The sequence below is a fragment of the Pongo pygmaeus genome, chromosome 20 (genome assembly GCF_028885625.2).
Source record: "Pongo pygmaeus isolate AG05252 chromosome 20, NHGRI_mPonPyg2-v2.0_pri, whole genome shotgun sequence".
NCBI lineage: Eukaryota > Metazoa > Chordata > Mammalia > Primates > Hominidae > Pongo > Pongo pygmaeus.
The window spans coordinates 18,586,222-18,613,024 of record NC_072393.2 but is presented as its reverse complement, the minus strand read 5'-3'; the positions used below and the strand labels follow the sequence as shown (position 1 = coordinate 18,613,024).

The following is a 26,803-nucleotide window of genomic DNA, read 5'->3' as shown; positions in this document are numbered from 1 at the left end:
TGAGCCACCGCGCACAGCCAGGGTATTCTTTTTCACTTTCCCTGTTCTACTCTTTGGAATCAAGTTACTAAATCTAGTTCACTATCAAGGTGGTTGTAGGGCTCGGCACACTGGCTCATGTCTATAATCGCAGCACTTCAGGATCCTCAAGAAGGATCGCTTGAGCCCAGGAGTTTGAGACCAGCCTGGGCAACACAGCTAGACTCCATCTCAAAATAAAGAGAAACAAAGATATTTGTAGGGAGTGGAATTAAGCCTCACTTCCTCAAAGGAAGAATATATACATCTATGATTTGACCAGTCCATCAGTAGGAACAAATACAACACGGAACATGTTCTTTCCCTTCTTTTTATTTTAAAAGGCAGAGTCTTGGCCGGGTGTGGTGGCTCTCGCCTGTAATCCCAGCACTTTGGGAGGCCGAGACAGATGGATCATGAGGTCAGGAGTTCGAGACTAGCCTGACCAACATGGAGAAACCCCGTCTCTGCTAAAAATACAAAATTAGCTGGGCGTGGTGGCGTGTGTCTGTAATCCCAGCTACTTAGGAGGCTGAGGCAGGAGAATTGCTTGAACTGGAGAGGCAGAGGTTGTGGTGAGCCGAGATCACGCGTTTCTCTTCAGCCTGGGCAACAAGAGCGAAACTCCGTCTCAAAAACAAAACAAAACAAAACAAAAAAAAGAGGCAGAGTCTTGCTCTCTGGCCCAGGCTGCAGTGCAGTGGCATAATTATGGCTGACTGCAGCCTTGACCTCCTGTGCTCAAGTGATCCTCCTGCCTCAGCCTCCCGACTACCACAGTTGCTCACTGCCATGCCCTGCTAATTCTTTTTATTTTCGCGTTTTGTAAAGACAGGGTCTTGCTCTGATGCCAAGGCTGGTCTCAAACTCCTGTCCTCAAGCAATCCTCCTACTTTGACCTCCCAAAGCTCTGGAATTATAGACATGAGCCACCTCACCTGGCCACAACCAGTCATTTTTTAAAAATTTTGAGATGGAGTTTTGCTCTTGTTGCCCAGGCTGGAGCGCAGTGGAGCGATTTTGGCTCACTGCAACCTCTGCCTGCCGGGTTCAAGCAATTCTCCTGCCTCAGCCTCCCAAGTAGTTGGGATTACAGGCATCCACCACCACGCCCGGCTAATTTTTGTATTTTTAGTAGAAAGCGGGTTTCGCCAAGCCTGGGGAAGGGGGAATGGCTGACTTATCAAATGAATTACACCATCCAGAATGGCTTATTAAACTAGTTTTACTTTAGCACCATTCTTAGTGGAGCAAGATTCTTGATCATGGGGTGGAATTTTGTGTATCTGGGCTTCATGGCATGCATAGAAATTTTCCAGTTGGTGAGCAGCAGGTGCCGAGGGTCTGGATCAGAAAGAAAGGCAGGCAGCCGGGTTCCCACTCGCCTTCCATGAGATCTCCGCAGCGCACCGGCCATCACTTGAAGCAGACACTCCTGAGGGAGCTGGTTGAGGGAGGGCAGACATCCGGCTTCTTGCCCTGGAGGTGAAGGCCACGAGTTGGGGTCCTGGAAGGAGACCCTACCCCCACCACCTGAATCCCACTGCTCCCCTCCCAGCTTACCTGGTACAACTGGCAGACAAGGGTCAGGAGCTGGGTCAGATCTTCCAAGGGTTTCTGCACAAAGCAAGACAGGGGTCGCACATTCCCAGCAGCTATCCCAACCCATGCACCCTGGTTCTAGCCCAGAAACGGCTGCACATATTCCCAAGTCTGGCCCCTGCCTCCCGCCTCGCAAATCAGTGGCACATCTTTCCCAACGGGGGTGGCTAGGGATGTTTAATACTTCGAATTAATACATACTTTTTTTGCCTGATGGACTCCTACTCACCTTTCAAAACCCCAGCGTCAATGCCCTTTTTCCCTATGCAAAGCTATCAAGTTTTGCTCTTGTCGCCCAGGCTGGAGTGCAGTGGCGTGATCTCGGCTCACTGCAACCTCCGCCTGGGCTCCTTTATCTCTGGTCTCTCTATCTTGTCCATCCCTGACTCCATGGGACTATGAGTGTCAAGCTGAGGGCTAAAAAGATTCTTACCCCATTGACGGTGACCCAGGGCACATACTCGTGAGGTGGCTGGAGAGCATCTGTCCGCTGGGCGTTGGCGTGCATGAGCTGCATGCCGCGGTCCCCCATTGCACACTCCATGATAGTGTCTGGCGACAGCCCTGGGGCGTAGAGCTGCAGGCACTGGGTGGGTGGGGAGCAGGGGGTTGCCTCAGCTTCCTCCCCGTTATCTCAATGGTCCCGCCCACCAGCCCTGAGCCAAGCCTGTTTCGTCACTGAGAAGAGGGTACAGTTGGCTTCACAGTGATGCGACAATGCCCACAAACAGCAGGTGCTCAATACATGCTTGAGTGGAGGCCCCTAAGGCAGGGCTTGGGCTGCTCCTGCCTCCTAGCTCCCTTGGTTTCATCCCTAAGACCACACCCACTGCCTCTGACCCCCATAGTATCTCACTTTACTCAGGACCTCCATACAGGCTGATCCCTCTGCCAGGAACACCCTTCCTCCTCCTTCCACAGTGTCTCCTCAGTGCCCTCTCCTTGCCACTCTCTCAGCCCTGATCTAACCCTGCAGGACTAGGGTGTCACTAGGTGAGGCCTCTTGGGTGACCCGGATGTTTGATGAATGAATAAATGATTGGAGACAATGAGTCACTTCTCTGGGAGTCATTCTTCACAATCCCCTGGAGAAGTAGGTGGGGTCTGTCCTATCATCTCCACATCCCATCATCTGTGTCTCTGAACATTCCTGCTCATCCTTCCATGCCCAGCTCAGAAATGCCTCCTCCAGTAAGTCCTCTGTGATCACTCATGCTCCTAAGAGACCTGCATTCATTCGCCTGATTCAGAGATGGAGGCTTCAAGAGGGGAGGCTGGGGCCGGGCGTGGCGGCTCACATCTGTAATCCTTTGGGAGGCTGGGACAAGCAGATAACTTGAGGTCAGGAGTTTGAGACCAGCCTGGCCAACATGGTGAACACTGTCTCTACTAAAAATACAAAAATTAGCCGGGCATGGTGGTGCACGCCTGTAGTCCCAGCTACTGGGGAAGCTGAGGCAGGAGGATCACTTAAACTGAGGAGACAGTGGTTGCAGTCAGCCAAGATCGCACCACTGCACTGCAGCCTGGGTGACAGGGCAAAACCCTGTCTCAAAACAAAAACAAAAACAAAAAAAACAACAAAAAAAAAACGGCTGGGTGCAGTGGCTCACGCCTGTAATCCCAGAACTTTGGGAGGCCAAGGCGGGCGGATCACGAGGTCAGGAGTTCAAGACAAGCCTGACCAACATGGTGAAACCCTGTCTCTACTAAAAACACAAAAATTAGCTGGGCATGGTGGCACACAACTGTAATCCCAGCTACTCAGGAGGCTGAGGCCGGAAGAATCACTTGAACCCTGGAGGTGGAGGTTGCAGTGAGCTGGGATTGCGCCACTGCACTCCAGCCTGGGCGACAGAGCGAGACTGTGTCTCAAGAAAAAATAAAAAAATAAAAAAAATAAAGAAGGGTAGTTGTTTTCCTGGGCTGCACAGACAGCAGAGGTCAGGGCTAGGACTTGAATTTGGGTCTGCCTGGATGCAGGGAAGGTTACCACCCTTGTCCCCCTCCTCGTGTGGAGTGAGGGGCGTCACTCACTAGTGGCAGACTTCTCTCCATGTCCTCAAACTCTTCCATGCAGACAATGGTCAGGAAGGCTAGCTCAATGTCAAGTTCATCCAACAGGCAGGCCTGGGGTTTGGAGAGGGGGCCGGAGAGGGCATGAAGAGGGCTCAGGGTACCCTGACACCCTCTCATAATAATCACCAGTACCCACCCAGGAGATAGGGAATAAAGATGTGATTAAATGGGAGCACACGAGGCAGAAGACAGAGCTGGCATCCTCGTATTTGCCTCCTGTACGTGGGGCAGTTTTCTCCCACCCCGGTGTGGGGCCCTGGGGCCGCTCACCTCCACCTTGTTGAATTTGCACTCCTCTTCTCCATGCTGGCACTTGAACTCCCACCTGCCGCTGACATTTTGTTCCTGCAAGGCAGCAGGGTGACAGCCTGCTGGTAGGCTGGGTCCCCTGCTCCCCTGCCCACGTGCCTCAGTTTCCCCAGCGCCCACGCACGCACCTGTGCGTTTCCGTAGGGCACCAGCGTGACATTGAGGATCTCCATGACCAGCAGCCATGTTGGGAAGAGCTCCCGGATCAGGAAGGCTCGGCAGCCACCGCACAGTGCTTCATAGTAGAGGGTCACATTGACAAGCGGTGCATTGGACTTCTTCAGGGGCCCCCGCAGGTACAGATTGCCCATCTGTGGATTAGGAAGGGGTGGGAGGCAGGTGTAGCCCTGGGCAGTTCCCCACTTCTCTGAACCCCACTTGGTAGTCTTGTAGAAAGGGGGCTGTGATAGGCAATTCATCTTGCACACCTTCCAGAACTTGCCAGGTGGAATCTTGACTTTGAGACTTTTTTTTTTTGAGACGGAGTCTCACTGTTGCCAGGCTGGTGTGCTGTGGCGCGATCTCAGCTCACTGCAACATCCGACTCCCTGGTTCAAGCAATTCTCCTGCCTCAGCCTCCTGAGTAGCTGGGATTATAGGCACATGCCACCACCATGCCCAGCTAATTTTTGTATTTTTAGTAGAGACAGTGTTTCTTCATGTTGGCCAGAATGGTCTCGAACTCCTGCCCTTGTGATCTGCCTGCCTCAGCCTTCCAAAGTGTTGGGATTACAGGCGTGAGCCACCACGCCCAGTCTGACCTTTTTTTTTTTTTTTTTTTTTTGAGAGGGAGTCTCTGTCGCCCAGGCTGGAGTGCAGTGGCGTGATCTCGGCTCACTGCAACTTCCACGTCTTGAGTTCATGCGATTCTCCTGCCTCAGCCTCCCAAGTATCTGGGACTACAGGTGCCCACCACCACACTCGGCTAATTTTTCTATTTTTAATAGAGACAGGGTTTCACCATGTTGGCCAGGCTAGCCAGGCTCGAACTCCTGACCTCAGGTGATCCACTCACCTCGGCCTCCCAAAGTGCTGGGATTACAGGCATGAGCTACCGCCTCTGGCCTTGGCCCATGCTCATTTCTTGTCACTTCACCTGGAGACCTTGGCTCTGAGCTGTGCAAGGGACCCACGTGAACCCTTTCCAAGTCCGACTGAATAGAGGCGGTACTTAATAGATGCTGACTTCCGGCTTCAGCTGAGGGGTGGCAGGTGACCCATGTCGCTGGAGCCGTGAGCAAGTCGCTCAGCCTCTAGGGCATCTGCCTAATAGGTCCCAAAGACACGCGAGCCCTGCCCTGGCTGGAATGAATTCATCAGGGGTAGCAGCAAGAATGCATGCCGGCGGCCCTTGGCCAGCTGCTGAACTTGTGCCCTGGGCCACAAAAGGAGACCCCAGCTCCTGCCCCAAAAGTACACAGTAGGCGCTCAATGAACCCTTGGGCAGGACGAGGCGGGTGGAGGCAGCTGCGCGTCTCAGATGCGGGATGCGAAAGCGAAACGGCACGGAGGGAGTGTGGCCACAGCGCTGGGAACTGAACAGGGTTTTTCCAGGAACCCGGCAGGGACAGCGTCCCCTCGGGGCCCTGGTCTTCCCCTGTGAAGTCTGGGGAGAAAGAAAGAGCCGCGTGCCCCGACAGGGCGCCTGTTCCCTCCAGCCTGCCCGCCCTGTCGCCGTCCCTACCTTGTAGTTAACTGGTGGCCCATTCCCAAAGATGTCTAACGCTTGCAGAGGGGACGCCTGCACCGCCGCCGTGGGGACGTCCAGCAGCAGCAGCGGTGGCAGGAACAGCAGAAGTGGCGACAGGGTCATCGCGGCAGGGGCAAAGGTGTGGCGGCTGCAGCGGCTGCCTGAGAAATGAGCGCCTTTAACCAGGCGGCGGTCCCGCCCCTAACCCGGGCCCGCCTCCCGATGCCCACGCCCCTCTGGTCCCGGGCCAGCGTCTCTCCCTCCTCCACTCCTTCCTCTGACTGTCCTGCCCCCACCCCTGCCAGGTGCTGGGTCCCCAGTCACGAGGCCATTGGGCCCCTTGGCAATCAGCCCTGCCCAGGCATGTGAGCCCTGGCGCAAGAGTACCTTTAGGGGAGGTGAGGTGGGGCCTTTGAGACAGACACAGAGAGGCTGAGAGGAATTATGGTGTCTCCACGCACCCCTAGACCTTCCAGGGGCGGCCAGGGGACTTGAGGCCCGAGACCCACTCTCAGTGTGGGCCTGTGACCTAACAGGGGTGATGTCGGATGGAGGCTGGGGATGGGATGGAGGCTGGGGATGGGATGGAGGCTGGGTGTTGGGGGAGTAACTGAAATATTCAGCCCCCTGAGAGCGGGTAAGGCCTGTGTGTGGCCAGGTGCCCTCCCTCCAGCCTTGCCTGTGACCTCTCTCACACCCAACCCCCACATCCTGCCCCTCAACCCTTCCCCCCTCAAACTCCTGACCCAGACGCTCCAGACTCCCCACCGTGGTCCCGTGGGACTGACTCAGGCTTGACCACAGCCATGCCGGAAAGCAGAAGCTGGCGAAGGGAGTGGCGTGTCATTTCTCAAGGGTACCCCCCAGCCCCACTTCTGGCTTGGGGTGAAGAGAACTGGCCTTCCTTCTTTTCATCGTCCAAGGCTTGTGGGGGGTGGGGGGCAACCTGGCTTTCAAGGGACGCCCATGGGGGAGAGAGGCAGCCTGTGCTGTCTGGGATAGGGGTGGGGCGGCTTGGAGTCCACCTGGCTTTGGATTTGAGTGACAGAGCCTCAGCTTTCCCTTCTGTGTAATGGGGAGAAGGATAAGGTTTGGGGAACAAAAGTCACCATGGAGGGCTCAGAGGCAGGTGAGGGAGAGTTGTCCCAGGCTGGGGCTTCTGGATGGCATGGTCAGGCCTTGGTGCCTACACAGGACAGTGGCCCCAACAGTGAAGGCAGAGAGAATAGCCTGGAAAAAAGGCCCAGATGGAGGCTGGAGTGTTGGGGGAATAACTGAGACATTCCGACCCTGCAGGGCCTTACATTCAGGGCAAGACGCACCGGATCCTACGGAAGAAAATGTCCCAAACCCAGCTGGAAGATATAGCTGAGTCCCCAGCTGTGCTCCCCCTAGTTGTGGGGAAGACCCCGGCCACACACACAGCAGCTGGTTGGGGAGCTGGAGTTTCTCTGAAGTCCCAGTGGCTGGATGGTCCCCGAGCCCATCCCTCAGACGACCAAACCCTTAGCAAAGGCTCCCCAAGACTCACTACCCCAACTTTGGTGCTTAACCTATGCCGGGTGGGACTGAAGAAATAACCATAAATATAATTGCTACAGTTTTTCCAGTAGTTACCAGGCACCAGCCCTATTGGAAGAAATCATAAATGTAACCCCACAATGTATTGCTCTCTGGCTTGGTGCCAGGCAGAGTGGGCCCACAACCCATTTTATCATTGAACCCTCAGAAGCATCCAGTTGGGGCTGGGGGTAGGGGCTACTAACTCCAGTTGGTAACAAAGAAATGGCTGATCAGAGAGGGAAGGCTATTTTGCCAAGGACACACAGCCAGTGGTTGAGTGTTTTTAGAGACCACACAGGATATTCTCTTCCACCCCCAGCTCAGCATAGCTGGGGCCATGAAGATGGCAACCTTTCTCCTGTGAGCACCTATGCAGTGAGAAGCACTATCTGGGCTGGAGTTATTTATGGGTTATCTCCAGACAGGACACATGGCAGGGACAGTGCCTGGCAAGGCTAGGGGGCTCTGAGGCTAAGGCAGGCAGCTCCTGTCCCAAGGTCCCAGCAGTAGACTGGGTCAGAGTGGAGCTTTCTTTATGGACTTGCCCCAGGTTCAGCCTTGTTGGGCCTTGAGAGGTGGCTGTACAGAACAGACAAGGACGTCGCAGTGGGGGTGTGGATTCTGGGTGTGATGGGGATGGTGGTAAACAGGAGTCCAGGTCAAAGACGCCATGAGGCCACGTGTGGTGGCTCACGCGACTCAGGGAGGCTGAGGCGGGAGGATCACTGGAGGCCAGGAGTTTGAGACCCACCTGGAAAAGAGCAAGACCTTTTTTTTTTTTTTTTTCCCTTGAGACAGAGTCTCACTCTGTCACCCAGGCTGGAGTACAGTGGCACGATCTTGGCTCGGTGCAGCATTGACCTCCCAGGTTCATCTGATCCTCCTGTCTCAGCCTCCCAGGTAGCTGGGATTACAGGCATGCGCCACCATGTCTGGCTAATTATTTTTGAATTTTTAGTGGAGACCAGGTTTTACCATGTTGGCCAGGCTGGTCTCAAACTCCTGACCTCAAGTGATCTGCCTGCCTCGGCTTCTCCAAGTGCTGGAATTACAGGTGTGAGCCACTGCACTCGGCAAGATCTTGTTTCTAAAAAAATTTAAAAATAATTAGCTGGACATGGTGACACACACCCGTAATCCAGTGACTCTGAAGGCTGAGATGGGAGGACTGCTTGAGGCTGGGAACCAGGAGCTTGAGGCTGTGAGCCGCGAGCCGTGTTCGCACAACTGCGCTCCAGGCTGGGTGACAGAGCGAGACCTTGACTCTTTAAAAAGAAACACAAAAAACCCCACAGGGCTTCTGCTCAGCGTCTCCTGGGACCCGGTGGGCTGTGCATGGGAGTGGGTGAGGAGAGGTCAGAGAAGAGCCTCCAACGCTGGCTGGAGGTGCCGAAGACTTGATAACATCAAAGACACGGGAGACTCCTCCCTGTGGCATGGGAGGGTTGTGACTTTTGACGCCACTTGGCAATGAATGAGGAAGCTGTGGATCAGGGAGGGGATACAACTTTCCCAAGGACACAGCTGATGGCTGCGACAGGATTCAAATTTGGGGGTGGCGGGCGGGGGAAGCAGCTTGGAAGCACTTGAGGGGCTGGATGGGGTCTGGGGTCCCCTGAGCAGTCAGGAGCTCAGGATTTGAATCTCTCTCCTGTATGACCTTCCGGGCTTGAGCAGCTAAACTGGGGGAGGGAGGGGTTGTCAGGTCTCAGAGGAGCTTGGAGTTACACCCACAGGTCCAACCTGCTGTGACCCCCGTAAACACCAGGGTCCCCGACACGCAGAGGTGGTACTGAAGCCCAGTCACTGACAACAGAATCACCCACGACGTTTGATGTTTTATATCATATCAATAACAACGTACCGTACAAAACCTGCCTCCCAGCTCGTGGGGCAGGCAGTGTGGTGGCCAAGGGCAGCGTAGAAAACCAGGGCTCTTGTCCCAAAAGAGGAGAGGAAAGAGGGTTTTGCAGTCAAGGAAAAACAGAATCAAAACCCAACATGATCGAAGAGAAGCCCTGAATCTGCATCAGAGGGAGGGGCCGTGGGCAGTGTCGCAACTTGGCCACTGCGGCGGCACCAGTACGGGAAGCTGTGATTCCTAGGAGGGGTTGGGGCCAGCTCACGAGTTTATTTATTTATTTTTTTGAGACGGAGGAGTCTCCCTCTGTTGCCCAGGCTGGAGTGCAGTGGCACGATCTCTGCTCACTGCAACCTCCATCTCCCGGGTTCAAGAGATTCTCGCGCCTCAGCCTCCCAAGTAGCTAGGATTACAGGCGGCCGCCACCACGCCCGGCTAATTTTTGTATTTTAGTAGATATGGGGTTTCGCCATTTTGGCCAGGCTGGCCTCCAACTCCTGACCTCAAAAGATCCGCCCGTCTTGGCCTCCCAAAGTGCTGGGATTATAGGCGTGAGCCACCGTGCCTGGCCTGCGAGTTTAATTATTTTTTCGGGGGTGGGTGAACTTCTCGCAGCGGCGCCATGGTGGGGGTAACCCGGTGGCGGGTTTCACTTCGGGGTTTGGAGAGGAAGTTGGAGTCTGTGGGGCGGGTCCCGCCCGGCCCCGAATGTCACGGCCGAGGTTCTCGGAAGCAGCGGAGTGTAGTTCCTTCCTGCCCTGACCCCAGGTCTATGGCTTAAAAATCAGGGTGCCCAGGCTGGGGCCGCGCAGCCCAGGGGCCCTCTGTAAACATGGCAGGTGCAGCCAGAAGGGGCTTCCGGGACCCCGGGGGACCTGCGGTGGGCAGGGCAGAGGGTCAGGGTGACCAGAGCCATGGAGAGGGCAATGCCCGGGGGACATGGAGATATGGGGTGGGGGAGGCAGGACCCCCAACATGGAGAGAGACAGGGGCCAAGAAAGACAGAGAGAGAAAAGGAGACAGAGGGAGATCTGGAGAATGGGGGAGGGAAGGAGAGGAGGGAAGGAGAGAAGGAAAGAGAAAGAGGGTGAGAGAACCCCAAACAAGAGCCAGAGCCGGAGAAATGAGGACCCCTGGATGTGGCTGGTCTGGTCCGTGGCTCCCGCTGCCACAGCCTCCGGTGCAGACGGGCCCAGGGGCGGCTCTGCTTGGGGCGGGTCCTCGGCGTTCAGCGGGCGGCAGGCGGCGGGCCGGGGCCCGGGGCGCGCACTGGGTGCGCCAGGGTGACGGTGAGTGCGTCGTTGTGCTGCACGAGCGAGGCGTGCTGGTAGTGCAGCACCAGCTCCTTCAGCGACCCATACAGGTTGTAGGGCTCCGCGAAGCCGAAGCCGGTGGCCGTGCGGTAGATGACGCAGTGCTTGGTGTCGCCGTCCACTCTGTGGGGGCAGACAAGAGGGCGGGGTCTGGAGGCTGGCCTCCCCACCAAGCTTTCCCCGTTCCAGGGCCGCGTGCTCCCCTGTCCCGGATGACCCCACCAGGGACTCCTTCCCAAGGCCTGGCACGCGGCAGGCATTCAATGAGAGCTCTTGGAGGGACGCGGGGATCCCCACCGCTGCGGTCCACTCACACCACGGAGCAGGCGTAGCAGCCCCGCTGGCTGCTCTCGCGGATGAGGAAGGTGCCATCCCGCTTGCCGCTCAGCATCTCCTCTGCCTGCGTGCGGTTGATCTTGCCCACGTACCAAGTGCGTTCCTCGTGGTGCGGGAGATCGTCCTCGTCCTCCATCAGTGCGTACTGGCTGAGGTGGTGGGGGGCGGCGGGGGATGGCGGGGAGGGCCCTGGTCACTCACCTGCCAGCCCTCCGAGGCTCCCCAGCTGCCTGGACAACTCTTCCTGCCTGGTGAACTCCTGCTCATTCTTCAAAACCCACCCCAAATGGCCCCCTCCTCTGGGAAGCCCTCCCTGCCTCCCTCCAGGCGGTCACTCACTCCTCAGTCTCATTTTTAATCCCCAGCCACTCGTTGATTTTCTTCTGCCGGGCGCCTTTCTGGGTGAGCCACCTGAGAAGGAACAGGAAAGGTGGGCTTGTGCAGTTGTGTGGGTGCTGAGCCCACAGTGGGCCTGTCCGGTGGGAGGCAGGGTCTGGCTGAGGAGAGAGGGCTCTGGGTACAATATCTCCGGTTGCCACAAGAGGGCAGCGCTGACCTCGCTCAGGGTAGCCTGAACCCAGGGTGGCTCCCCCAGCTCTGCTAGGAACCCTGACCCACATCTCTCATTTTTCTGTTTCTGTTAATGCCTATGGAGCCCCCCTAGAAGATGCCAGCCCAGGCACCTCATCATCACCAGAGGCTCACTCCAGCGCTGCTGGCCTTTGCACAGGGCAGCTGTCGGTTCTGTGCCTCAGTCTCCCCAGCTGTAAAGGGCAAACTTTACAAAGGGCTTGGAAAGGACCAAATGAACTCATAACGAGCACGGTGCTTAGCACAGCACCTGGCACGCGACAGTGCCCTCCCTGAGGCCCAGGAGGGAGGTGGAGGCTCTGGCTGAGGTCTTCAGGAGGTTGGTGGGTGGAGGCAAGATTTGAACTGATTTGAACCCAGGACAGGGCTGCCGCAGCCACCCAGCATGGTAGGTTGCACAGCGGGCGATTTTTTTTTCTTTTTTTTTTTTTTCCTGAGGCAGAGTGTTGCTCTGTTGCCCAGGCTGAACTGCACTGGCATAATCTCTGCTCACTGCAAACTCCACCTCCCGGTTCAAGCAATTCTCCTGCCTCAGCCTCTTGAGTAACTGGGATTACAGGCACCCACCACCATGCCTGGCCGATTTTTCTATTTTTTATTTTTAGTAGAGATGGGGTTTCATCATGTTGGCCAGGCTGGTCTCGAACTCCTGGCCTCAAGTGATCCATCCGCCCGCCTCAGCCTCCCAAAGTGCTAGGATTACAGGTGTGAGCCATCGCACCCAGCCCAGCAGGAATTTTTGTAGAAGGCTCCCAACTTTCCACAAAATGGAATGGGATACGAGTGACACTCTCATTGCACACACGTCTGACTAAGCTGAGGCTGACCTATGGGAAAACTTTCAAGGGGCCCAGGAGGAACTGAGTTTAAGGGGTCTCGGGGCCCAGGAAGGGCCACTTGGTGGAGAGAGAGAGACTGAGACTCCTGGAGAGATCTCCATGTGCCGCAGCAGTCACCAGGGAGCCACAGGGAAGCACGGAGCCACCACTTACACGAGGTACTGGTCTCGGATCTTGCGCAGCTGCATGAGGTCCGGCTTGAGGCTGTTCATGCGCTTGTCGATCTCCCGGTTGTCCGAGGCCTGGGCCCGCAGCTGCTGCTCCAGCTTCGTGCGGCTCTCATGGATCTCGGCAATGCGGGACTTGAGCCGCTCGGAGTTCAGCAGGATCCTGTGGGAGGGGTGGGGTGGCGCAGAGACCTCAGGGTTTTATCTCGGCTCACTGCACCCTCAAACTCCTGGGCTCAGGTGACCCTCCCACCTCAGCCTCCCGAGTAGCTGGGACCACAGGTGTGCACCACCATGTCTGGCTAACATTTTAATATTTTTTGTAGAGATAGGTTTTGCCATGTTGCCCAGGCTGGTCTCAAACTCCTGGGATTAAGCAATCCTCCTGCCTCGGCCTCCCACAGTGCTGGGGTTGCAGGAATGAGCCACTGCACCCAGCCTCCAGGGTTTTCTCAAGGACCTACTTTGCACCAGACTATGTGCTTCCAGCCTCCGAGCCTGTGCATATGCTGTTTCCTCTGATTTCTCTTTCTAGTAAACTCCTATTCATCCTTCAAAGCCCATTTCCTTTTTTTTTTTTTTTTTTTTAAGACAGTCTTGCTCTGTCACCCAAGCTGGAGTGCAGTGGTGCGATCTTGGCTCACTGCAACCTCCAACTCCAGGTTCAAGCGATTCTCCTGCCTCAGCCTCCCAAGTAGCTGGGACTATAGGTGCGTGCCATCACGCCTAGCTAATTTTTGTATTTTTAATAGAGACAGGGTTTCACCATGCTGGCCAGGCTGGTCTCAAACTCCCGGCCTCAAGAGACCCACCCGCCTCGGCCTCCTAAAGTGCTGGGATTACAGGCCTGAGCCATCGCACCAGGCCCAAAGTCCATTTCAACAGACTACTCTTTGCCTCCAAGTGGCTGGCCTCCTTCTGCTTCCTTCCCTCCCTGGCTTGTACCTCACCAGATCAGGGTGGGGTGGGGCAGGGCAGAGGCGCCAGACTCACCTCTGCATCTCTTTCTCGTTGCCCTCACGCCGGAAGCGCTCCAGGTATTCCTTGCTGCACTTCTCTTGAGTCTGGCCCTGCTCTTCAAAGATCTTGATAGTCTCATTGAAGGCCTCAATTGCGGTACGCTTCATCTGCAGCTCCTGGAGGAGGGGGCGCAGCTCAGCACCTCCTGGGACTCCCCAAAAGGCCCTCGTGAGGGGTAAAATCACATCTCAACTCTGATATGGAGACTGCTCAAGCTGGTCCCTCTATCGGAGTGTCATTCTTCTAATGCCTGCTGCACCAAATGAACTCCTATTCAGCCTTCACAACCCCACCCCCCCAAACCCTCTTCTTCTTTACATACTCCTATAGGTATCCACAAACACCTGGACCTGTTAACACTGCTGAGAATGAATGAGAGATCTAGTTGCTACAGCTCACAGGGCTTCTTGGGGGAGATGCTGCACTAGGACTTTCCTTACATTGTCCCATGGACCCTTCCAACAACCCCTAACAAAGTAACAACTATTAACAGGGAAACTGAGGCTCAGGGCCAAAGTCAATTCTGAGGTTACAGTGCTCCTAACTGATCCTGGACAATTGTCTTGGCCATTTAGAGCCTCAGCTAACACATCAGTAAAACAGGGACAGAGGCCAGGGGTGGTGGCGATTGCCTGTAATCCCAGCTAGTCGGGAGGCTAAAGTGGGAGGATCTCTTGAACCCTGAGGAGTCTGAGGCCAGCCTGGGCAACATGGTGAGACAGCACCTCAAAATTTTTTTTGTTTGAGATGGAGTCTCGCTCTTGTCGCCCAGGCTGGAGCAGTGGTGTGATCTCGGCTCACTGCAACCTCTGCCTCTCGGGTTCAAGTGATGATTCTCCTGCCTCAGCCTTCCAAGTAGCTGGTATTACAGGTGTGCACCACCATGCCCGGCTAATTTTTTTTTTTTTTTTTTTTGAGACGGAGTCTCACTCTGTCCTAGGATGGAGTGCAATGGTGTGATCTCGGCTCACTGCAACCTCCACCTCTCAGGTTCAAGCTATTCTCCTGCCTCAGCCTCTTGAATAGCTGAGATTACGGTTGCATGCCATGATGCCTAATTTTTTGTATTTTTAGTAGAGACAGGGATTCACCATGTTGGCCAGACTGGTCTTGAACTCCTTACCTCATGATCCACCTGCCTCAGCCTCCCAAAGTGCTGGGATTACAGGCTTGAGCCACTGTGCCTGGCTCGGCTAATTTTTTTTATCTTTTTGGTAGAGATGGGGTTTCACCATGTTGGCCAGGCTGGTCTCAAACTCCTGACCTCAGATGATCTGCCTGCCTCGGCCTCCCAAAGTGCTGGGATTACAGGCATGAGCCACTGTGCCCGGCCCAACTTTTAATTTTATTAATTTTTTTTTTTTTTTTTTTTTACTTTGGGAGGCCGAGGCAGCCAGATCACTTGAGGCCAGGAGTTCGAGACCAGCCTGGCCAACACAGCGAAACCCTGTCTCCACTAAAAATACAAAAATTAGCCAGGCATGGTGGCACGTGCCTGTAGTCCCAGTTACTTGGGAGGCTGAGGCAGGAGAATCGCTTGAACCAGGGAGGCGGAGGTTGCAGTGAGCTGAGATCGTGCCACAGCACTCTAGCCTGGATGACAGAGCAAGACACTGAAAAAAAAAAAAAAAAGAGGACAGAAAGAAAACCCTTAGGGTACTAGGGAGGACTGAGGAATTCCCAGCTGTTCCACCTGAATCTACTCCCTCTTAACTTGCAAAAGAAGCTTATTAGCACAGTCCTTGAGTGGCAAAACCTCTCACTTAATTTTTATTTTATTTTTTTGAGACAAAGTCTTGCTATGTTACGCAGGCTGTTCTTGAACTCCTGGGCTCAAGCGATCCTCCCGCCTCAGTCTTCCGAGTAGCTGGAATTAGAGGTGCATGCCCTGCACCTGGCATGACTTCATTTTGAATAACATCTTGGTTGAAGGGGACATAAGTAATCAAGATCCATGGTTCCATTCTGCAGATGGGAAAACTGAGGCCCAGCCGGAGATAGGCTCATCCTGGACACTCCCCAGGTCCTGGCTCAGCCACTCCTGTGAGGCTGGTTGGGCCCTTCTCATCTGTGCTTTTCTGGTTTTGTAAAAGCTCATACACTTATTTTTTTATTTTAATTATTATTATTTTTTAGATGGAGTTTTGCTCTTGTCACCCAGGCTGGAGTGTAGTAGCACGATCTTGGCTCATTGCAATCTCTGCCTCCCAGGCTCAAGTGATTCTCCTGCCTCAGCCTCCTGAGTAGCTGGGATTACACGCGTCCGCCACCATGCCCAGCTAATTTTTGTATTTTTAGTAGAGACAGGGTTTCAACATGTTGGCCAAGTTGGTCTTGAACTCCTGACCTCAGGTGATCCACCCATCTCGGCCTCCCAAAGTGCTGGGATTTCAGGCGTGAGACATCCCACCCAGACTCATATGCTTATTTCTGTTTTTATTTGTTTTTAGAGACAAGGTCTTGCTCTGTCACCCAGGCTGGAGTGCAGCAGCATGATCACAGTTCAATGCAGCCTCAAACTCCCAGGCTCAGGGGATCCTCCCACCTCAGCCTCCTGAGTAGCTGGGAGTAGAAGCATGCACCACCGCACCCAGTTAATTTTTAAATTTTTTTGTAGAGGGGTCTCCCTATGTTGCCTAGAATGATCTTGAACTCCTGGGCTCAAGTGATCCTCCTGTCTCAGCCTCCCAAGTGCACAGACGTGAGCCACTGTGCCTGGCCTTATTTCTATGTTTTTAGAACAGCCCTTGGTGCTAAGTGCCTGCTCTGTGACCTGCAACCGGATATTCATCCTCAAGTCCTCTGGGGATGGTCGTCCTGCTCCCGGCCTTGCCACTGCCCCTCTATGCCTCGGTTTCCCTCGTGTACGGGGCCTGGAGTACCTGGGAGGTTCGTGTGTACTCTTCATAGAGCTGGTCATACTCGCGGCTCTTGTCCTGGTACTGCTGGTGATAGACCTTAAGCTGGGCGCCCACCGCCTCCACGCTGTCCTCCTTGACAATCTGGTCCTGGAGATATGTGGGGGAATGAGGGGAGATGCATAGCCTGGTTGGGTCTACCTAGGAAACTGAGGCCTGGGTCCAGCCAGGTGCTACCCTCCCTGGCTCCAGGCCGGCACGGACCTGCTGGTATTTGGACACAGGGTAGAGGAGCCGTGTGTCCAGCTTGGCGTTGTACTGGGCCAGCGACTCGTGGCGGTAGTGATTGATGAGGTCCACAACGGAGCAGAAGGTGAGTGGCTCTGAGAAGCCATAGTGCCCATCTCGGTGGAAGACCTTGATCAGCTTATTGTTCCCGCCTTTCCTGGGGGAGGAGAGGGGGTGTCGGCACCCAGTGGGACCCCGCACCTGACCCTCAATCCCCGTCCCTTTTTTTTTTTTTTTTTTGAGACGGAGTCTTGCTGCTCTGTTGTCCAGGCTGCAGTGCAGTGGTGCGATCTCGGCTCAATGCAACCTCCACCTCCCAGGTTCAAGCAATTCTCCTGCCTCAGCCTCCCGAGTAGCTGGGATTACAGGTGTCCATCACCATGCCTGGCTAATTTTTTTTTATTTTTTAGTAGAGACGGGGTTTCACCATGTTGGCCAGGCTGGTTTTAAACTCCTGACCTCAGGTGATCTGCCAGCCTCAGCCTCCCAAAGTGCTGGGATAACAGGTGTAAGCCACCGTGCCTGGCCCCCCATTCTTGAAACCGCACATGTTCTATCCCCTCTGAACTCCCAGTCTCCATGACCTGTGACCCCCATCTATCCTTGCAGGGACAGGCCCCCACCTGAGGGTCAGCGTGTACTCGCCCTGGATCTTGCTAGAAGCATCTCGGACTAGGAAGGTGCCATCAGGAGTGTCCCGGAGTTTCTCGTTCACCTCCTCCCTGTGGGAACATCCAACATTGGGACTGCCGAGCCGCCTGGAGACCCCGCTCACCCTGTGACACCTCCTTGGTCCCTGGACCCCTGCCAGCAACCTACCTTGAAATGTCCCCCCAGTACCACTCAGCATCCTGCAGGGAGGGTGGGCTCCCTCCATTGGCCAGGCCTGTAGGGGCCGGCTTTGCCTTGGGGGGTTTAGGCGGCAGCGCTGGGGGACAGGAAAACAAATGCATCCTGAGCACCGACTGTATACTGTGGCTGCTTCCCACTGCAACCAGCCTGCTGATGCCGGCAGCACTCAGGGATCAGTATTTACGGCCCCCAACGGGAAGAAATGACAGCAATACAGGGGACTCACCTGGGGGTGCAACCTCCTGCTCTTCCAAGTGCTCCTGAAGCAGCTTCTCCACCAGCAGCGCCGGGAAGTCAGGGCTGGGCTCACTCCTTAGGGGGAAGGGGAGTGTGCTGAGGGCTGGGTAAGGCCTGTCTGCCCACGCATGTGCACAGGATTGTGCGTGCGCTTGCACGCCTGGGGGTATATTACGAGACGGTATGTGCAGGGCGGAGGAGGAGATGATACAGGCACATGTGTGAGGCCAGCTCCCTCATAGCTGTATGCAGTAAGTGCTCCATAGATTCTCACACAAAGGCGAGCGAGAGAGCAGTACCGGAGCTGCGATGAGCAGAAGGGAAGGTGCAGGCACCACCCACATGCTTCGGGACTAGGCCCCTTCACCTTCTGTCCCACGACTCAGGAGCCCAGGTCCCCTCTCCGTCATCACAAGAACGCAGCTTCTCACTCTGGACCCCGTCCCCCTCTCTTCTTAGGGTCTAGACGCCGCTCACTCTGGCCATGCCCCGCCCACCCCACCCCAAACTCCACCCCTGCTCGCTCCGGCTCCGCCCCGCCCCTCACCCGTCGGGAGCGCCCCCTGGCGGCGGCGAGGACGGCGGCGGCGCGCGCAGCAGCAGCGGCCCAAAGGTGGCGCCCAGGGCCCGGACCGCGGGACCCAGGGCCGGGGCGCGGCGGGCCACGCGGCCCAGGTGCTGGAGCAGGAAGCGCAGCGTGAGCGCGCGGTGCAGCGGCAGCGTCGGTGGCTCCAGCGCCGGCCCCACGGGTCCCGCGGCCTCTGCGGACAGATGGCCAGGGCAGGGTGAGCCGGGCCTGGGCCCTCCCGCCCGCTACAGCCCCCTCCTTCCCCCGGGCTCCCCGCCAGACTCACCCCGCAGGGCCCGGCGCGCCTCGGCCGAGGCCTCGGGGGTCACGAGCGGCGCGGGCAGTGCCAGCAGGAAGCTCTTAATGCCGTCAGCCAGGGCTGCCGCGTCCCACTGATCCACGTCGCTCAGGGACCAGTCTGCGGGTGCAGGGGGGCACATGTCCAGCTCATATGTACTGGGGCCCTCAGCCTCCCCCTAACCCCATTGAGGCTCCCCTTCACCTGTACGCGGTGCGGGCAGCTCCGGGCGGTAGTGAGATTCGCTGTCCAGCCCTGGGGATGAGGGGGACAGGCGAGTCAGCTCTCAAATGCTGCCCCGACCCCCTGTGAGGCCTGGACTGGCCGCTCAACCCCCCTGCAGTCTCCCTTTGCTGCCCAGAGATAAGGGCATGGGAGGGGTGGGGAGGGAGAACTGGGAGAGGACACAGCACATGCAGTGGCCTGGTCATGTTCACCTTCCCATCTTCCCTTAGGAGTCACTCTGTGCCCTATTCAACATAGAGGCCCAGGGCATCCAGGCTCAGCCTGTTTCCGTGCAGCATGAGCTTGGAGGCCCTGTGAGGGGATGAGTCGCCTGTCACTAGAGGTAAGCAAGCAGAATCCAGGGGCTGCAGCCAGGCTGGAACTCACCTGTCCTTTCAATGGCCTCCACAAGCTTCACCAGAAGAGGGGGAGCCACATCAGGTGGGGAGAACTGCTCAGGCAAGTCGGGGAGTGTGAGGCCTGGTGGGGGAAACAGGGGGGTTGCATGTTGGTGGGGTTCCCGGAAGGAGCCCAGCCCCTCTCTTTGCCGGCTGGACCTCAGCTGGGGCAGTTTGAGGCAGGGCCCAGCTCAGGCAAGTGCTTGGCACCTTGACTCCCGTCTGCAGGAGGCTGCAAGACCTTGGGTGGAGGGGCTGGGAGAGGACAGAATTGATGGGACACAATTTTCTGGGTTAAAATACAAGGAGTTCACACAACTTCACAGACTAGGTGGAGTGCGCTGAATAAAGTCCCCAAAAAGATATGTCCAAGTTCTCATCCCTGGTACCTGTGACCTTATTTGGAAATAGGTCTTTGCAGGTGTAAGGAAAGCAAGAATCTGTATATGAGACCAGCCTGGCATTAGGGTGGACACTAAACCCACTGGCTGATGTCCTTGTAACAAGAGGAAGCCGGCCAGCATGGCGGCTCAAGCCTGGAATCCCAGCACTTTGGGAGACCGAGGTGGGTGGATCACCTGAGGCCAGGAATTCGAACCAGCCTGACCAACATGGCGAACCTGTCTCTACTAAAATCAGAAAAATTAGCTGGGCGTGGTGGTGGGTGCCTGTAATCCCAGCTACTCGGGAGGTTGAGGCAGGCGAATCGCTTAAACCCGGGAGGCGGAGGTTGCAGTGAGCCAAGATTGCACCACTGCACTCCAGCCTGGGCGACAGAGCAAGACTCCATTTCAAAAATAAATCAATAGGCCGGGCACGGTGGCTCACGCCTGTAATCCTAGTACTTTGGGAGGCTGAGACCAGCAGGTCACTTGAGGTTAAGAGTTGAAGACCAGCCTGGCCAACATGGTGAAACCCCATCTCTACTAAAAATACAAAAAAAAAAAAAATGAGCCAGGTGTGGTGGTGCACACCTGTAATCCCAGCTACTCGGGAGGCTGAGGCAGGTGAATTGCTTGAACCCAGGAGGCGGAGGTTGCAGTGAGCTGAGATCATGCCACAGCACTCCAGGCTGGGTGACAGAGTGAGACTCTGTTTCAAAAAAAAAGAAGAGAAAGCCAAGGCAGAGACTGGAATAATCAACCCACGCACGAGAGGAATGAATGCCTGGAGGCACCAGAAGCTGGAAGGAAGGAGACTTCAGAGGGGGCACGACCCTGATTTTGGACTTCCAGCCTCCAGAAACATGACGGAGTAAGTTTCTGTTGTGGTGGGGCACAAAGGCTCACGTCTGTAATCTCAACGCTTTGGGAGGCCAAGGCGGGAGGATTGTTTTGAGTCCAGGAGTTCAAGACCAGCCTGGGCAACAGAGCGAGACCCCATCTCTTAAATAATAATTAAAAAAAAAAAAAAAAAAAAAAAAAAGAGGCCAGGCGCGGTGGCTCACGCCTGTAATCCCAGCACTTTGGGAGGCCGAGGTGAGCGTATCACTTGTGGTCAGGAGTTTGAGACCAGCCTGACCAACATGGTGAAACCCTGTCTCTACTAGAAATACAAAAATTAGCCAGGTGTGGTGGCGCGTGCCTGTAATCCCAGCTACTCGGGAGGCTGAGGCAGGAGAATCGTTTGAACCCGGGAGGCAGAGGCTGCAGGAGCCGAGATTGCGCCATTGCACTCCAGCCTGGGCGACAAGAGCGAAACTCCATCTCAAAACGAAACAGAAAGATACGTTAATTAATAAATACATTTCCATTGTTTGAAGCCACCTAGTCGGTGGTAATTTTTGTGGCAGCCACTGAAAGTCATATAGCAGGTTTTGGGCTCCGCCACAACCTGCTGTGCAATCTTGGCCACAGGACCTGCCCTCTCTGGGCCTCAGTTCCTTCAAATGAAAAATGGGCCAATGACATTGCCTTTTATTTTTTTTGAGACAGGTTCTTGCTCTGTCACCCAGGTTGGAGTGCAGTCGCGCAATCCTAGCTCACTGCAGCCTCGAACTCCTGGCCCCAAGCGATCCACTTGCCTTGGCCTCCTCGTTTTTTTTTTTTTTTTTTTTGAGATGGAGTCTTGCTCTGTCACCCAGGCTGGTGTGCAGTGGCATGATCTTGGATCACTGCAACCTCCATCTCCCGGGTTCAAGCGATTCTCGTGACTTAGCCTCCTGAGTAGCTGGAATTATAGGTGGGTGCCACCGTGCCTGGCTAATTTTTGTATCATTTTAGTAGAGACAGGGTTTCACCCTGTTGGCCAGGCTGGTCTTGAACTCCTGACCTCAAGTGATCCACCCGCCTTGGCCTCCCAAAGTGCTGGGATTACAGGAATGAGCCACTGTGCCCGGCCCGCTTCTCCCTTCTCGATGCAAACAAAAAAGCGGTTGAAAGGAAAGAAAAGAAAAATATCCCAGCCTGGGTCAGAACAGCTTCCTTCCAAGGACCATGACCCGTTTTCTTAATCATTTTGCTTCTAAAAAATTATTTCTTCCCCAAATTAAAATTTAGAGGAGAAAAAAAATTATTGCTCCCCTTTTGGAAAAGCTGAAACCCCTCCTAGCGGGTGCCAGCGGCATCCTGGGCCCAGCCCCCTCCCAGCCCTGGCTTCCCAGCTCCACAGGGCCTTTTGTGTGCAGCATCCCCGTCTCAGCAGCTCGCTGTCTGCCACCATTGGACGCTGCTCTGGCCCTCGGCAGGGACGCCCTGGCACACAGCAGGGGCAAGCTGGGGCCTGCGGGGCCTCCCTGAGTGATGGGCCAGGTGGCGCCTCAAGCTGGAGAAAGGCCCAGCTGCAACGAAAACGCCAAAAAAAAAAAAAAAAAAAAAAAAAGGAAAAGGACAAGGAGGAGGTGGGTGACACTCTAGCCGGTGGGTTGGGAAACTCAACCCTGAGAGTGGCCTGGGATCAGTCTGCAGAATGGGGAGGGGGTTCCCATCAGAACTACATCACCCCGACTTCACAGGTGAGGAATTGTGGCTCAGAGGGGCTGCAACCTCCCCCGTGGGTGCACAGCCAGGTGGGGCTCAGGTGACTTTGGCACATTTCCGAGGGGTTGGGTCCCAGCATCCCCAGGGACCAACCCTGTTGTTTCCAGATGAGGAAACTGAGGCCTCGAGGGGGCGGGTTCTGGCCGAGGTCACATAACCCTGGAAGATTCAGAGGGTGGGGCTGGGCAGCCGCCCCACGTGGGGCCATGTATGGTGGCTGGACAGAGGCCAGGCAGAGGAGGGAGGTGGCTGTTACCAGGGGGAGAGGCAGATTCTGGCCGGGAGCCCGGACGGGGCCGCCTCCTGCTCCTTCAGGCCGAGGCGGGACTCAGGCCTGGGCCCTGGAGATACCAGATGCTGGGAGGCCGGGGCCAGCGTCGCACCACCTTGGCATCCCCTATTCCGCCCTGCGCTGGGGAACTCTGGTTTGCCTTTAGGCAATGTCACCCTGGCACAAAGCAGGCCTGGCACCTCCTGGGGCTTTGGCCTCCCTGGGTGACCAGCTAGTTCCAAGTGCGGCATTTGACGGCCTTGCACTCAGACCTCCCAGTCTGCACACAGGGCCTTTTGCTGGGCTGCTGGGAGGGTCGGAGCAGACTGTGCTGGGCATGCAGCACCTCTCAGCCTCCTCCTTGCAACCTAGGCCTCAGTTTCCCCTGCCAGAGCCCACACTCCCTGCCCATCAAACAGCAGTCACTGAGTGGGCTTGGTGCCTCTGATTCTCCACACCTGGCACACCCCTGGCAAGTGGCGATGGCCAAGGGTCTTTGAAGAGGGATGTGGGGTCCTCATACCCCACTGTGCTGTGTGGCCTCAGCTGAGCAGCCCACATCCCACCCTCCTTGTGGCTTCATTTTGGAAATCAGGGTCTCCAAAGGGGTTCTTCAAGGGACCCTGTCTGCAAAATGCAGGATGAAGATAGGCTGAGCCTCTGAATCCTACTGAACACTCTCCATTGTCCTCAAAATCAATCCCAATAAGTCCTCCAGGCCAGCGCACATTGCTCTCCCCTTCCTCCCTCTGGTCCTCCTGCTGGCCGTTCCTGCCATTAGAGTTCTACTCCACAGCCTCTGCCCTCACTGCCCCCACTGCCTTGAGCTTCCACTCTCTCATCTTCCCATGCAAGCCCCCTTCCTCATGACATGTGTCACCTCCTAAACACACTCTCATCCCTTCCTGAACCAGAAGCTCGTCAGGGCAGGAACAGGCCTTGTGTCCACTGCTGAGTCTAGCACTGAAGACACTTGTTAAATGACCAAATGTCCTTTTTCCTCCTTCCTTGGAGATCCCATTGCCTCACTGGACAGAAGAGGAGACCAAGGGTCTGAGGGGACCACCCCCCCTTTTCCAGGGCCCCTGCTTGCTGCTCACCTGGCTCAGGGGCCCCATCACGGGGCCTGGCGGGCAGTGGGCGGGGGCCCCGTGGGCGAGGGCCGGGCCGGGCCAGGGCCACGGGCCCTAGGAACTCCACGTAGGTGCCAGGGAAGTCACCTCGCTGCCGTGTGCGCTCATTGAGGCCGGGCATCCAGCCCACGCTCTGTGGGCAGCGCTCGCCACCCTCGGCCACGCCCAGTGCCTGCAAGGCCGCCCGGCTCACTACCAGCACGTCGCCGGGCAGCAGCTCCAGGTCCTCCGGCCGCTCCCGGCGGAACGGGTACAGAGCGCGGTACTGGAAGCCCTCAGGGCCCGCCATGGCCACGTGGGTGGGGTGGGGTCTGGATGGTTAGGTGGCTGCTTGGAGCCCCACTGGCCCCATTGGCTGGAGCAGGGCTGGGAGGGTCCGCTGGGTTGGCTTGGGGTGCTGGGACCTCTATCTCCAGCAGTCACAGGCGACCACGGGGGCCGCTCATGCCTCGCTTCAAATTATTCCATGACCCTTACAAGGGCCACTCGTCGCTGGGTCCACCATTCGTCAACTGGTGGGAGGGAGTTGGTAGCGTGGTGTCAGGTCACTGGGCCATTGAGTCCTCCATCAGCAGGTGAGGCTGGGGCAGGCCGCTCACGCCCTCACACGGAGGGCCATGGGCGCCCAAGGCTGGCGGCTCTGCTGGCTGCACCAGACGAGGAGCCAAGGGTGCAGGCTGCCACCATGCTCGGCCAGCCGAGGACGCCGACCTGGGGAGACAGGGATAGGGCAGCGTTAGCCAGGCCAACTCCTCTCACCCCCAACATGGAGATGGGCCTAAATCCTGATTTGGAATTCCCTGAATCACTGGGTGACCCTGGGGCCAGTCCCTCTCAGGGCCTCAGCTTCTCCATCTGTAAAATGGGTATACTGACAGCCTTCCCTTGGAGCTGCTGGGAATAGAGTTCCCAAGAACCTGCCCCAGGTATACTACATGCTCAGTAAATCAGTTTTTTTTTTTTTGAGATAGAGTCTTGCTATGTTGCCCAGGCTGGAGTGCAATGGTGTGATCTCAGCTCACTGCAACCTGTCTCCCAGGTTCAAGCGATTCTCCTGCCTCAGCCTCCCGAGTAGCAGGCCACCACGCCCAGCTAATTTTTGTATTTTTAGTAGAGATGAGGTTTCACCATGTTGGCCAGGCCGGTCTTGAACTCCTGACCTCAAGTGATCCGCTCGCCTTGGCCTCCCAAAGTGCTGGGATTACAGGCATGAGCCACCTTGCCCAGCCTTTTTTTTTTTTTCCCCAATAGAGGTGGGGTCTTGCTATGTTGCCCAGGTTGGTCCCAAACTCCTGGGCTGAAGCAGTCCTCCCGGCCAGTAAACAGGCTTTTCATCACCCCTGTTACAGATGGGGAAACTGAGGCTCAGAGCAGGGAGGTATCTAGGGCCGTGCAGTAGGCCAGGAGGAAGCCAGGACTTACACCTAGATCTGCCGACTTGGCCCAGCTGGACATGACGGGGCAGCAGCCAGGTGGCCATATACCTAGGGCAGGGAGGACGCAATGGGGGCCACTCCGGGTGCTTTGGGAGCTCCATGGAGAGGTCAGGCCAGCTGAACTAAGAGGTAGGGAACGAAGTCCAGGAAGAGGCCCCTGCCCAAGCAAAGGCCTCGAGGTGAGTCCAAGGAAATGGACCTCCAGTCTCTGCAGAGGAGGAGTGAGTGGGCTGGCAGGTAGCTCCAGCCTGGGGCCCAGAGTAGGCACAAAATGCAGATGGGGAGGTGCTTAGAGGGAATCTTAGCCCCAGGAAGGGACAGGGAGCCAGGAGAAGGTGGGGGTACTGCAGCTGAGGAGGAGGGGAGGCTGCCGGCAGCAGGGCATCGATCATTCCCCAGGAGCCCCAGCCTGGGGAGGCAGAGATGGGCACACATTCCCAGCCTAGCCCGGCGGGTTCAGACCCCCTGTGATGGACAGGGCTAGGGTGGGGGGATGGACTTGCTGTTCTAGAGAATGGATCATCACACCGGATAGGAAGGCGCGATAAGCAGAGGGAACAGCACATGCAAAGGCTTGGCAACGGGTTAAGTCGCTTGTCAAGGATTCAGGGTGGTTATAAGGATAGGTGCTATCCACCAAGAGGCCCGAGTGTCAGGTGGAGGCTCTGAGCATCCTTCAGTCATGGGGAGCCCCAAGAGGTGTCCGAGCAGGGCGGAGGGGCGCCACATTCTCGGGTGCCCAACTTACCCACTCCCAGGCCTCTGTTACCCTCATTCTACAGGTGGGGAAACTGAGGCCCCGAGAGGGGATGCCCAGGAAACCGCCTGGATCTGCCTGCCAGCCCGCCCCCACGCCCCGGTGTGCGCGTCCCGGGAGCAGCGCTCCCCGAATCCGGGAGGCAGGAGGGGCGGGGCAGGCAGGGCTGGGGGCTCCGCGGGTGAAGGCAGGGCCTGAGCGCTCACACAGACGCGCACTTGGGTCTGCGTGGACCCGGCCACCAGGCTAGGGGACCGGAAGTGGGTTCGAACCCCGGCCCTCCCGCACCCCATTCTGTCCCGCACAATGCCTGGGCGCCCCTCGGTACTATTCGAAGCCCCATTCCAGACAGGGCCTCCCTTCATTTGGGGCCGCGGCACCAGTCCGGTATCTTGGACGCGGGAAGTCCCCCCCATTCTGCCCCGACCGTCCCAGGGAGGCTGCACCGCTGCGGAGCCGAGCCCGAGGCCCCCCGTTCCCTGCGGCCCCCCCAGCTCCCGCGGGGCCCGACGCAGCCTGGCGCTTGCGTTCTGGCTTCCACCGGGGCCCGGCACTGCCCCCGGGCGCCCCGCATTTAAACACACTCCCAGCCGCCCCCGCCACGAGGGCCAGTCAGGACTCACCTGGTCGCGGCCGCCACCGCCGCCGCAGCCGCCGTCACACCAAGCCGAGCCCGCCCCGTGGCTCCACCGCGGCCACCGTCGCCGCAGCCGCGGGATCCCCGCCTCCGCCGCCGCCACGGTTCCGAGCGGTCTGGCCCGCCCCCGGCGGAAATGCCCGAGCGTATTCGGGCCGGGCGGGGGAACCGAGGCCGAGGCGGAGCCTGAGGGAAGGGGGCACCCGAGTGTTTCCGGAAGTAGCCGAACGTAATCCCGCGGGACTGGTGGACTAGCGGGTGCCCCGAGACAGCCGAGCATTTCCGGAGGTAGCCGAGTGCACTCGGGTCGGCGAGGGATCCGAGGCTGGGCTCGGCTGGGCTCGGCTGGGCTTAGAGACGCCCGAGCGCTTTCGGAAATGGCCGAACACTCTCTCCGGCTGCACTGGCACAACGGAGGCTGATCCCCGAGATCGCGGAGCGTTTCTGGAAATAACCGAATGTGCTCAGTGCCCAGTGGA

At 56.9% G+C, this 26,803-nt stretch overlaps 2 protein-coding genes across 3 annotated transcripts; both read right to left on the bottom strand.

The window, feature by feature from the left end:
* Positions 1-1,225: 1,225 nt before the first annotated feature.
* Positions 1,226-7,429, bottom strand: IFI30 (IFI30 lysosomal thiol reductase). Of its 2 annotated transcripts, XM_054464405.2 has the most exons (7): positions 5,693-7,429; positions 4,137-4,319; positions 3,970-4,044; positions 3,658-3,750; positions 2,054-2,206; positions 1,582-1,635; positions 1,226-1,497 (listed from the first exon to the last, which is right to left on the bottom strand). In XM_054464405.2, the coding sequence occupies exons 1-7, from the start codon at positions 5,819-5,821 to the stop codon at positions 1,435-1,437; spliced, it is 750 nt and encodes a 249-aa protein (XP_054320380.1). In that variant the 5' UTR covers positions 5,822-7,429; the 3' UTR covers positions 1,226-1,434. The 2 variants fall into 2 exon arrangements, with proteins under 2 accessions (XP_054320380.1, XP_063513580.1); XM_063657510.1 differs by lacking the exon at positions 3,658-3,750 and having other exon boundaries at positions 5,693-5,879.
* A 1,658-nt stretch (positions 7,430-9,087) lies between these two features.
* Positions 9,088-26,452, bottom strand: PIK3R2 (phosphoinositide-3-kinase regulatory subunit 2). Its single transcript, XM_054464403.2, has 16 exons — positions 26,311-26,452; positions 23,462-24,205; positions 19,102-19,194; positions 18,694-18,744; positions 18,478-18,609; positions 18,171-18,384; positions 17,613-17,698; positions 17,354-17,462; positions 17,158-17,256; positions 16,511-16,691; positions 16,271-16,396; positions 13,362-13,504; positions 12,355-12,531; positions 11,111-11,182; positions 10,750-10,920; positions 9,088-10,558 (listed from the first exon to the last, which is right to left on the bottom strand). Exons 2-16 carry the CDS (start codon positions 23,781-23,783, stop codon positions 10,351-10,353), a joined length of 2,184 nt encoding a protein of 727 aa, XP_054320378.1. The 5' UTR covers positions 23,784-24,205; positions 26,311-26,452; the 3' UTR covers positions 9,088-10,350.
* Between the last annotated feature and the right edge of the window lie 351 nt (positions 26,453-26,803).

Bases quoted from the DNA above. Each gene is read 5' to 3' on its own strand.
- PIK3R2 (XM_054464403.2), bottom strand. From the start codon at position 23,783: ATGGCGGGCCCTGAGGGCTTCCAGTACCGCGCTCTGTACCCGTTCCGC. The intron at 19,195-23,461 runs GTGAGCAGCAAG...TTCCCCCACCAG, and splicing joins TGATGGGGCCCCTGAGCCAG to GCCTCACACTCCCCGACTTG. The intron at 17,699-18,170 runs GTGAGGGGCGGG...CTTCCCCCTAAG, and splicing joins CCAGGGGGCGCTCCCGACGG to GAGTGAGCCCAGCCCTGACT.
- IFI30 (XM_054464405.2), bottom strand. From the start codon at position 5,821: ATGACCCTGTCGCCACTTCTGCTGTTCCTGCCACCGCTGCTGCTGCTG. The intron at 4,045-4,136 runs GTGCGTGCGTGG...GCTGCCTTGCAG, and splicing joins TGCCCTACGGAAACGCACAG to GAACAAAATGTCAGCGGCAG. The intron at 1,498-1,581 runs GTAAGCTGGGAG...CTTCACCTCCAG, and splicing joins TTGTCTGCCAGTTGTACCAG to GGCAAGAAGCCGGATGTCTG.